The 12,450-nt window shown below is 48.8% G+C and overlaps 1 protein-coding gene across 1 annotated transcript in view; it reads right to left on the bottom strand.

The window, feature by feature from the left end:
* The window catches only part of PARD3B (par-3 family cell polarity regulator beta), a 1,162,664-nt gene that overhangs the window by 58,666 nt on the left and 1,091,548 nt on the right, over nt 1-12,450 (bottom strand). Inside the window, exon 22 of the mRNA XM_075530369.1 lies at nt 10,394-10,473. Coding sequence (XP_075386484.1) covers nt 10,394-10,473 — 80 coding nt within the window. The remainder of the gene's footprint in view (nt 1-10,393; nt 10,474-12,450) is intronic.

The raw sequence follows: 12,450 nt of genomic DNA on the forward strand, positions 1-12,450 counted from the left end.
AATGAAGGGCCCGAGGGAACGGGGAAAGAATTGATTTTATGACAGCATTAGGGAGACAGTTGAAAGGCATTACCTAACCTGCAGATTAGTAATGTTCTGTGTCAGAGATGAAGATGAATGCACCGCAGCACCTGCCCTCCAGGACACTCCTAGCTCAGGGCGGACGACAAGCAGGGGAGCACACCCTATGAGCGGGGCTGGGAGCGGGAGTAGGATCTGACACAGGTGGCTCATCATAAACCACAGGGGTTAAATGTCACGGGTTCGAAGCCAGAGGGTTTGAGTTCAAATTCACGTTCTGTCCTTCTCTAGCTTTTGAACGAAGGCAGTGTTAAGCACTCGATGCCTGTGTCCTCCTTATCTCTGAACTGGGGACGACACAGGGAACCCCCTCCCAGGACTGCTATCTTAACTAACTCAGTACCTGCAAAGCATGCAGAAATGTAAGCTCCTACCTGGCACTTAGCAAGGGCTCAGGGAGCGTCAACTACGTGGAAGTCTGGACTTCGAACGCTTCCAGAGGAAAGAGACGTGCTTACGGGAGACTCGTCACCCGCTGACAACAGTACACTGGAGCGCACTGTCAAGGGATCCCGGAGGAACTCTTTTCTTGACAGAACTTGTGGCAGAACAAAGCTGGTTTCCTTTGTATACCAATGCATTCCATACCAACTGTCCCCACGGTCCCCAGAACCCCGCAGGGCTACAATCGCTGAAACCACCGCAGAAGGATGGAGCGGAGCGTTTACTCCTGTGAACGTTTAGTCTCAGAGACTCCCAGGGGGCAGTTCTACCCTGTGCTAGAGAGTCACTGGGAGTCAGAGTGGCTCCATGGCAGGGAATGTATTCCTGGTCCTGCAGAGTCTGTGGTGGTGCACATGGCTACCGGGCTTGGCTGCTGACTGCGAAACTGGAGGCTCGAATCCACTCAGAGGGGTGTGTAAGAAAGTCTTGTGACCTGATTTCGGAAAAAATCTGTTCTTGACCCTTCTAGGGAGCAAAGGTCTACTCTGACACACAGTTGCCATAAATCCGAGCTCAGTCCACGGCCACGGCTACGTTAGGTCCTGGTGACGCATGTGAATGATACAAAGTCCTTTTCTTAAGGAATGTAGAACCTCCTGAGATGAAAAACGGTGACAAGGAATCCTAATCGGAACCAGGATGTTTTCAGTAGCCTTGGGGGAGTGGCCAAGCAAGTGTTCTAGAAGTTAAGCAAAAGTGACACAAAAGGCTTAGGTCTTTGAGGTCTCTTGGAGATCGGAAATAGAAAATCCAAATCCACTGCCATCTGTGCTGACCGATAGGGACATTAAAGGACAAAGACAAACTTCCCCTTTGGGCACATACATCTTTACACGGGCAGAAAGCCTCATCTTTCTTTCATGGAACAGTGAGTGAATTTGAACCCCCAACCTTGTGGCTAACAGCCTATCAGCTCATCCACTCACCACCAAAACTGGCTGGAAGGGCCAAGCAGGCAGTTGTACAGGACGCACAACAGGAGTGAGAGAAAGGTATATATTGAGCTGAATGGAATCCCCAGGAGTGGAGGCCCTCGCTGCTCAATGGCTGGAGGCAGGAGCAGGTAGAAGTTATCAGGGATGTGCCCTGCAAGCCAGGGCAAGAGGGCAGAGAACGAGTGGGTGATGTGAAAGAAGAACCACCAGGCATTAGCCACTGTCTCCTAAAGTAGGAAACGTGGGAACTGATGAAAGGCTCTTGCTTTTCCCTGGTAGCAGCAAGCCTTATCTCCCCGGAGGCCGTCCTGCTCCTTGGGCCCAGCTTCATGCTCAGCAGCGATCTGGTCCTCAGCCTGGAGGAGTGCACGAGCAGTCTTTCCAGAGCGGCTCCACCAGTGGAGACTGTGCTGTGGCTGCGCTCTCTCTGCCCTGGGATCAACGTATGTGCTGTACCTTCCTAATGAACTCTCCTGAGATGTGGCCTCCACGTGGGTCCTTAACTCCCACTGGTCACCTTACTGTCTCTGAACTCAAGTCCTATAAAGACCTGGTCTCTTGCCTGGTTTGGAATATGCATCCCGTGCCTCCTTTGTAAGGCATCCTGGTGGTGCATTGGTAAGGTCTCGGCAGCTTCCCGAAAGGTGGGCAGGTTGAACTGATGAGTGTTTGTATGCTCCCCCATGCTGACAATGGCAAGACACAGGAAGCAGCCCAAATGCCCCACAATGGAAGAATGGATAAAGAAATGATGGTATGTACCTACAAGGGAATACTACACAGGCCCCCAAAAGCAGTGATGAAAGCATGAAACCCCACATGACACGGAAGGACCTGGAAACCATCATGCTGAGTGAAGTGAGTCAGTCACCAAAGGACAAGCATCGTATGAGTCCACCATAAGAAGAAATACCAAGTAAACAAACCTTAGGGGCCAGTTCCTTAACAATAGGGGAGATTTAGCTACGGGCCATGAACTAAACATCACTTCCCTTTTGCACATTTCGTAAGCGCCAACTTGAAGGACGAGACCTTATGTTGCCTGGGGCCACTCCTTTGAGATGGGAGAAGTGGGCGATGACCATCCACTTGAGGCTAGCCAGCATCGAGACCAGGCTGGGGAAAATCAGGGTGCTCCCGCAGGAATGAAATGGAAGGAGAATCCTGCTGGAAAATCAAGCTAAGACCAGCGGAGGGGACCGTCTACATTTTGGAAGAGACGCTGATAGTGCTCTTGGTGAGTATGGTGGGCGATTGGGAAGAAGTAGCCTCTCATTGGGGAGAGATGATTGTAACATCATCAATGATTGTAGGGGACACTAGGGGCACAATGGGCCAGATTTTATGTTCCTGGGTAGACACTGCAAATACGTTTCTACCCAACCCTTAGTGAACCAGGCTATGGGCGAAAAGGCACGATGCCCCTAACTGCTGACCTTGCAGGCAGCGTGGGACAACACAGGGGTGCCACCAGGAGGGTTTAACATAGAGACCCAGCTGAATGAACTGACCCTGCCGGGAAGTTGCCTGCAAGCTTGGACTAAGGACTGGGGTAGACGAAGCAGAAAGTGGCTGCCCCCGGGATTGTGGAAGTGGCAGTCATTGGTCCTTGGGGGGGGGGGCACCTGGTTAGGTGTCCAGTAGAAAGGGACTCAGAATCACCATATATTTAGTACCTTGATGACTCCCTCGCAGTGCCATGACAAGTTTTGACATGACAAGGTGGGCAAGAGTCTGCACTTGGAGGAATTGATCTCAGAAGGTTCCCTCTGGCACCAATCCCCATACTCGGGGTAAACAGAGCTCAATAGAATGGGAGATCGGGCTGTGCAGGGCAACGACACAGGGGTTGCGGCTCAAGGTGGAACAGTGCTCGCACAGACTCCTCCTACCCTCAGTGTTCAGAGTGCTGTGTCCTTGAGAACATTGATGTTTTTATCAGTGAAATTCCCTTCCACCTCAGGGGGATGATTGCTAATGTTGTATTTTTTTGTTTCTATGGGTTTTGGTTTCCTGCCTTGAGCTGTTTTGCTCCCCTCCCCACCCCCCGTTTGTTTACAGGCTAGTTTGTTGCTGTTGCTGATGTAATTGTTCTTATGGGGTTTTGATTTTGTCACCATATGACCGTCAAAGTAGACTTGACTTGTGCCTGTCACATGGACAAGCAGATGTATTCTGGACTTCTACTTAACTTCAGTCCCAATCTAAGCACAGTTTTCTGATCACATGGCCCTGCTTGATAATCATCTGCAGGAAATGATGACTGAAGATAAGGGTGCTACATCAAAGTGTGGTAAAGAAAACAGATGGTGGCTGTGGTAGTTACATAATCTAGTGTCAACTTGAGACTATTAAGAGTGAAGGGGTGGAGTCTAGCCTGTCAATCAGGTTGTAGCTTGATGACCTTATTGGGAGGCACAACAGATGTAGATAGCTCACTTGAGGCCAGACACATACTCTCCCTGCAAGACATTTCTGTTGACAAGCCACGTGGAACTACACTGAAAGAGTCAGAGCCTTGGAGCTGGAGGAGCCCTGCGGAGACCCACGCCAGCGCTAAGATGCTAACACTGCTGTATCCACAAGACTTTCTACCCACTGGCTTGTGATCTTCGTGCATTTGGCATCATTGCATGTGTTGCATGAGTCTGAAGAGGAAATTATGGACTGGAATGAGACATATGGGCTAGTATCAGACTTAAGGACTTGCTCTGGACTGCCCTGAGATGTTTTCTTTTTTTTATTTTAACAATTTATTGGGGCTGATACAATGTTTTCTTTATGTGCAATTGCTCTTTTATGGAAAACTCTTTCTTATACACTTATGGATTTGTTTCTCTAGTCTACCAGGATCAACACAGTGCCTGGTCATCAATCAGAATAGTGTCGGGGGTCTTAAAGGTTTGTATTCAAACAAGCAGCCACCTAAGTGAGGCGTCAACTAAGTCCACATGGAAGAAGCACACCAACTTGTGTGATCCAAAGATGACAATAACAAAATTCAGTTATGATAAAGGGAAAAGTATCAGATCTAAAATTATGAATGCTCAATTTGTAGAAGGCTGTGGAGGGCAGTGGGAGTCCAAACCCATCTGCAGTGGATCAAGTCAGATCCCCTAGAGCCACAGGCTAGGATCTCAAATGGCCTTACTATCAGAAAAGACCATTGTAATCTTAATTATGCTGCATAAAATGTGATACTTGGTCAATGGACTGCCCCTGTTGACCCAACCTGAATTTCTTTACTGGCATTTTAAATATTGAAGGTGGTCTTTTCTTACTCATTATTTGTACTTTTATCTTTATATGATTATTATTTTATCCTTACCACTTAAAATTTTTTTTCTTTTTAGTGTTTCTTTTGGGTTTTCCAGTTTGTGAAGCACAGGAGTGGATGCGTAGAGAGAATAACTGATGTAGGGGTTTATAGGGGGATGTAGGGGGTGGGAGGTAAGAGGGGTGCGGGGATTTCAGGTGTGAACAATGAAGGCAGGAGAGAGGAGCGAGCACTAGATCCAATTGTGATTACACAACTCACTTTAAAGGCCATTTAACCATGAAAAAAAGTTCTAAAATTGGTTGTGGTGATGATTGTGCATTTTTTCTTGATATGTCTGAACTATTGAATTGTATGATAGGTGGATTATGTGCCAATAAAACTGTTTTAAAACAAACGACTTACAGCCTTGGTAACTCATCGAAGGCAGTCCTCCACTGTCCTAGAGGGCAGTTTATGGTTTGGCTGGTTGGTTGTCCCTCCCACAAACTTCCTATCAACAGGAACCACTGCTGCCCAGTATGCTCACAGAGGTGATACTGGTTTGCTGTGTCCTCCAGACGCCGGGCCCTCCCAGAATCAGCTCATCTCTGGCTGCGGTTTTGGCACAGGCGTGTCTCCATGTGGTTGCTTCTCTCCCTGCTCCCCCCAGTAGAGTCTACGCCTTTACCGCAGGGGCCCAGGAGAGGAAAGTGACTCTCCATGCAGCTGAGAGACGATGGGCAGCTGGTGGTACAGAGAAATCCCGGGAGACTGCTCCCGTGTACCGATGAAAGACAGGAGGGCTTCCTTCCCAGGGATCGAAGAAGAAAAAGTCCTTATAGGATTGCAGGCAGTGTTGTGCTTAGTGGTAGTGTATGTAAGACAGCAACACCATATGAGGTGCCAACATCACCCCATTTTGCACATTAGAAGATAGGACCTGATGTCTTCAGACCACGAGGCTCACATCCCGCGGGTGGGGACAGGTTGTGAGGATGTCACAAGGGTCTGAATGCAGGCTTGCCCTCACTGGGACCCCTGGGGGAGACGTAGCATTCAGAACCAGAGGGAGCAGCAGTTGAGGAGCTAATGCGACCCACCTTGGGTTGTAAAGAAGTGAGGTCACCTCCGGAGACTGGGCTGGGGGGGCTTAGTCATCTTTCTAGAACTTAACATGAGTAGGAAAAGGCTGGAACGGTCACCGTGGGACAGTAAAGGGACTCGCAGCATGGCTAAACAGAATGCTGGATGCAGCAGGGCCCCAGCAGGACTGCACAAGAGGACTTGTGCCGTGGACCCAATGATCGTCCTTTTATGACTTTCTCCAGCAGTCTCTCACCTCCGGAGGAGGTAAGACCCTGCTACTTCGGACCCCAAACTTGACTGCAAGCCAGAAGGAGCAGCATCCCCCTCGGATGCCCTGAGGCATCAGCAGAGCATGGGATGATGGGATCCCCCGGGCTCTGAGATGGGCCAGAGCAATGAAGGAAGCTGGAGATGGGAGAGGAGAGAGTCCACTGCTGAAGGAACGGACTGACCTCCACGGGGCCAGTAAAGGGGTCTGGGAGAATTGAGAGGGGATGGGAGGCCGGCGTGAAAAAGCAGCCTTGTACAGAAACACATGCATGGACGGTCACACCCTAGAGCAGCCTAGGAAACCGCCGCTTCGCTCCTGATCCAGTGGACACCCGGACACATGAAAGGAAGGCCGGTGCTGTTTACCACGGAGCACAGTTGGGGGCTGAAGGGCCCAAACCAAAGTCCAGCTGATTGGGCGTCCTGGATTCCCCCTAGAGGACAGTAGCATTGCCCTACTGGGTGGCCAAGGTCGCCATCTTTCCAGGAGCAGCAGATGGGCCCTGACTGCTGACAGTTTGGGGGGCTTAGCAGCCCAGCACTTTGCTGCCAGAGCTAGACAGGCTGAGGAACCTTGGTTCTGGTAAAGCCTGATGTGCGCTAACGAGGTTGTATTACAACGACACTGCTCTCTGAAACAGCCCCCTCAGGAGCAAAGAAATAAAGCCATGTTTCGTTGGCGGCAGAAGATTTAACATTGCTTAACAATAACACTTAACATCGCTTAGCCCTTGCCTTAGGCCACCTCATAACTACTGAGCGAGCTCTCAGTGGTCTCCCTCCCGGGCCGACCTGGGCGCTGGCTTTGTTCGGTGTCATTGAGCCTGGCTGTAGGCCCCATCGACCTACTTTCAAGATGACAGAATTCTGTGAAAGCAGACGAGGCGCCCCCTGACCGGGCTCCATCCCAACTCTGTGCCCAGGGGTGCATTTTTGCTCTGAGTCGATGACTCCAAATTTAGCCTATCAATCAACATTATTGAGTTTATCTTCAAAACCCCACACACAACCTGGGAAGCCAACCAGTCAGCGGCACAGTAAGCCTCCCTCACGTGAGGCCAGGGACTTCCAATACGTAGCTACTTCTCTTTCTAATTAGAAATGGACCGCCATCAATATTCCAATGCTCCCCACGACGAAGAGGGGAGCTGATGCCTACAGAGACAGGCACGCCTCCCTCTGCTGGCAGAGTGGGATAGCAGGGGAGTCTGGGTAGCAATTAAGTGGACAGTGGGGCCTCGGGGGGTGGGAAGCTTGGGTTTCAGGGTAAATGTCACTGGCACTCAGCACTGAATTACACACTTTCTCAGAAGCCAGCGCTGTGTGCCCTTGCCCCAGCATGCTGCATCTTCTCCAAGCAGGGATGGAGCCCCCCACGGTCCGGCGCTCCTCCCCCTGCATGGTCGGTGCTTTGCCTTTCCATTTAGACGCTGTGAGGTTGAGATCCCATGCCAGGGAGTCCTCCTGCAGGGGACTGCTCTCCACCCCAGCTGCGCTGGTTGCCAGGTGGCTGCCAGGTCTGTGTGCTCATGCCGCTAATCACTCCCACCGTTGTATGAGGTGTGAGTACACGTTTCCCCCCAATTATTTTCCTTCGATGAAGCCTTCCTTTCTGCTACCATTAGTCTGTTTCATACCCGCCTCCTCACTAGCTCTTGGGGCTGTTAGGGTTTCATTCATTCGTACATGGCGATGGTACCCCCAGCACCACGGACAGCAGAAGGGAACGGACTAGCCTGGTCAGAAAACGGCCTGCGCTGCATGGCACCCTAATCTAGACTTGCTTTGGGGGTGTCTGAGTGGTACAGTGGTCACACACTAAGCTGCCAACTAGCAAGGCCAGCAGTTCAGCAACCACCAGCTGCTCCTAGGGAGAAAGGCAGCCCTTTCTACTCCCATGAGCAGCCACATCCTCAGAAACCCACAGGGCCGGTTCTACCCTGTCCTGTAGGGCAGCTATGAGTCGGCATTTTTCAGTGATAGTGAGTTCGCTTTGTTGGTTTGGGGACTTGTTTGACATCAGCCATGGTCGGCAGTCCATTGCTGCCACACAGAAAGAAACCAGGAAGTAGGAATGCAGAGAATTTTTTGTTCGTAATTATTAATGTAAGCATTTGTTGTCCTGAAATCACGTGCGATTTGCAGGCGTCTTACTAGATTGTAGGGTCCCAAGGCCTCTAGTCTTGTACCTTTGGGGCCTGATGTGTAGTAGTAGACAACCACTAGAAGTATGGGGAACAAACGGTTGAACAAAATTTATAGATATTTTAAATGTCACTTCTGAGAGTTTTGATTTGTACACAGTGATTTATTTCTGCAATCTGACTACATGTTGGCCAGGAAGGTAGGATACCATTTCCAGATTTTCTTTTTTTCTCCCTCTGAAGAACAGACTACTCTCCATCTGCCTTCACAATTTCCATACACTTCAGCACCGAGAGCCAGAAATCTTCCATTTAAGATGAATTTTGGAAATTATTTCCTTTCTTTTAGTGAAAACAAAATACTGGGCCAGGGAGAAGTAGGGTGAGAAAAACTACGAGACAACATTACAAACAACAACAACAACAACAACAAAAAACCAAAGAAAAGAAGAAGAAGAAGGAAAGGAGACAGGTTGATAAATACATCACTGTTGTCTCCTGACAACGTGTCCCGGCAAAGATGCCAGGCAAGAAAACCCTCCGTCGCCTGGGTCGCTGCGAGTCAGAGCTGACTTACCAGCACAAGCGACAAGTAGATCTCAAAACAACAACCAGGTCTCAAAATGTACTGTGCGTGTGTGTGCGTGTGTGTTTACTGTGGGAAGAGATCTATAAAGTTTGGGAAATATTAACAGTAATAATACCTAAGAACCAACCCCATGATGTTTGCTGCAACCCAACTCATGAGTTAGGTTAGAAAAGAGAGGAAAAAGAAAACACCAGGAAAATGGTTTAAAACTGCGGTATAGCCAATATGATAGGATGTAAGAACAGAATGTAAAATTATGCAAATTCTAGCTCCATGGACAAATGTGCGCATTCTGTGTATTTCCGGCCTGCAGCAAAGCTAAGGGGGGTGGGTGAGAGGAGCCAGAAAATAACCTAAGAAGCATGTACAGCCGTGCAGTGATGGGGAAGCATCTGAAACACTGTATGCTATGTCTCCAGCCCAGTTTGAATGAAAAGTCCTCTGCTGGGTTGAGATTGCGTTTCTTTTGAGAAGCAACGCCCTATTCACAGGAGCAGATGCCACCCAAGGTGTATGTGTTGTGTTATAATTGACTCGTTACTGCCCAGTTGAAGTGGACTCATGAGCAGTCAGTGCCTGGTTTCTCAAGTCAGTTGCCAGCTCTTTCTTGCGAGGCGCCTCTGGGTGGACTCAAACCTCTGACTGTTCAGTTAGAAGGCAAACGCATTAACCAGAGCCCCGCTGTGGGTGATCTCTGTAGATCCACAGGCCGACTTAGAGCTGATGCAATGCAATAAGAAGCCCTACTGGGGGTCCTCCCCCTGCACTGCCCCCACCTGGCCCCCCTTTTAAAAAGAGACATCCCATAATATTCCAGTTCTCTGGCTGGCCTAGGAGTCTTTCTTTGTTTCTTTCTCTGGCCCGCTCCATTCTGACCCCCGCAGTAGCTGGACAGTCACCTTGGGAAGGTCTCCTTTTTGTCATGCACAGCTGGTAGCCAGACTAACATTATTCTTCACCTCACAGAGAAGAGCCCACACCTCTGAGAATTGTATCTCATCTTCAGGGGTGTCTAGTTACAGCCTAAGTGGATCATGTTAGGCCTGACTCTTTTCCCACGCCGTTGTTCCTTACCCCCTCTGTGCCTGCGCCTCTCAGCAATATTTGCTTATTGCCTAGAGAACACAGCCGGGATTCTAAATCAAGCAAAGTACACCTTCCCAGGTTCGCCTTTCTCTCTGCTTTTTAACACCCGCACAAAGCCCCAAGGTGAAGGTTGGCACGCCTTTGCTCGCGGGGAACTCCTAGGACACAGGATTTACTAGTCTATTGCCTCTAAGCTTGGTGCAGGCCGTTCAATCCCATTTTTATAGTAATGGCTTAGGATTTCCATTCAGTATCCAATATTCTTGCTGACACGTTCAATTGCAATGATATACTATTTCTTCCCTTAACAAATAAGCCACGAGTGTTCCAATTATTAGTACAGTGGTGAAGACGGCACCAGGGCTGCGGCAGACAGCAGGGAGGAAGGCACAAGGCTAACATATTCCAACGTTAAGGGAAGCCAGCTTGCCATCACACGCGCATTTCTCTAAAGGCTTCATTTGCAGGGGGTTGGGGATGGGACCCCTCGGTGCTCTACCTGGGTAAGGAGGCGTACTGTCTCTCCATTCCTTCAAAGCGGAGGTGAAGTGCATTGCCATCTGGACCCTTTCCAGGCACCTGTGGAGAGAAAAATAATTAGAGACAAAGCTCCATTAGATGCCCTGGTTCCTGACAAGGCATCACAAAATTATAATCAGTGCCAAGACTCGACCCCGGACAAGCGAGCAGCCTTACGGCCTCACTATAGGGATTGATGACCAAGCCGCACCCACGGCACGAAACGGCAAAGGCGCTTCCTTCGGTTTGGGTCATTGTCAAACTGGCTCCTTCTTGCCACCGAGCCAGGGCTAGTTCACACACTCTCGTTCCTTTTTAGTTAGACTTTCTTCAAAGAGCCCTAGAGCTCTATGGTGGTGTCGTGGTTGTGCATTGGGCCGCGATCTGCATGGTTGGTGGTTCAAATGCACTAGGAGTTCTGCAGGAGATAGACTGGGCTCTCAACCCCTGTAAACAGTTACAGTCTGGGAAACTCACAGCGGGTCAGTACGCGTCTGCACTGACTTGGTGGCAGCGAGAAAGAGGTTTTCTTTGGATAGAGAAGTATTAGAATTGTAGGAAAATTTAGAAGATCACGTAGAGTTCCTAGTTGAAGTGTACTCAAATCCCCCTATTACCAATCTGTCACTAGCAAAGTATATTTCTTATTGTTAATTGCCCAATATTGAAATTTTATTATAAGCTAAAGTTTATACTTAACCCAGATGTGCTTAGCTTTTACCTACTGACTCCCCTTTTTGCTCAGGATCCCACAGAGAAGGCGTCAATAGCATCTCCCAGGACTCTTCCTGGTGGTGCCAAGGACTGTATGCTCACAGGCACTTTGGGCATGAGCCCTTCCTTTCCTACTGAGAACTAGGTACAAGCCACTAGCGACTTGATGGCCTCCATGAAGTATGATGGAGATAAAGCTGTGGGAAGGCATGATTCAAAATGAGAAGAGAGAGCTGCAAATCGTCATTGATAATTAGAATATGGATGATATGAAGTATGATTCTAGGAAAATCAGAAGTCATAAAAATGAAATGGAGTGCATAAAGATAGAAATTCTACATATGAGGGGGTACCCCCCCCAAAGAACGGATTTTTTCAAAGCCATGTATTTAATTTTCTTACAAAGCAACCTTATCGCCTTCAAAGTACTCTCCACTACACTTAAGAATTTTTCAAATCTACTCTTCCATTCTTGGAAACATTTTTTCTAGCTCATCCGTTTGGATGGCTGACAGCACCTTTCTCATTTTTTTCGTCGCCGCTTTCCAGCATCAAATCGCTGTCCCTCTGTCCATCTTCATTTGTGGAAACAAAAAGAAGTCTCACCGAGCGAGGTCAGGTGAGGAAGGCGCACGGGGCAAGAGAGGAATGCTGGGTATTTTGTTGCCCAAAACGTGCACTGAGGTGGCTGTGTGGGCAGGGGCATTGTCCTGGTGGCAAAACCTGCCCCTCGTCTGTCATAAATCAGGCCTATTTGTTGCCCACTGTTATGCAATCTTTTCAGAAGCTCTCAAAAGAAAGCTTGATTAACAGCTCGACCTGGTGGAATGAAATCCAAATGCACTGAGTAGACTTTTTGTACGTGTGGGAAGTTCATGGACGTCTAGAGTGAGGTTTGTCAACATTTCACCTTTTTGGAAATGAGAAAACCACTTGTACATTTGAGTTTTCCCCATAGTGCTGTCCTTGTAAGCTGTGTTCAACATGACAACAGTTTCTGCGGCATTTTTCCTGAGCAAAAAACAAAATTTCAGAGCAGCACACTTTTTTTCCCCCTTAAAATGGCCATCCAAAAAAATGAGTCTTGAGGGAAACTGCTTTTAGGAAAAAATTCACTGTGACCAAAGAGAAGCTTCCCAGGCAACACCACTGGGTGCACTAACTCAGAGCGAGTTGCTTGATGCACGCCTCATGGGGAAAATGCAGGCTCTGAGAGCTCTGCTCCATCCAGTGCAATTCCAGCTTTTGTTCTTTGGGGTACCCCACTGTAGACCAAGAGGAAGTTGGTAAAAAAAAAAAAAAAAGCAAGAGGACATCGCGTGG

This window comes from Tenrec ecaudatus, chromosome 13 (assembly GCF_050624435.1).
Source record: "Tenrec ecaudatus isolate mTenEca1 chromosome 13, mTenEca1.hap1, whole genome shotgun sequence".
Lineage (NCBI taxonomy): Eukaryota > Metazoa > Chordata > Mammalia > Afrosoricida > Tenrecidae > Tenrec > Tenrec ecaudatus.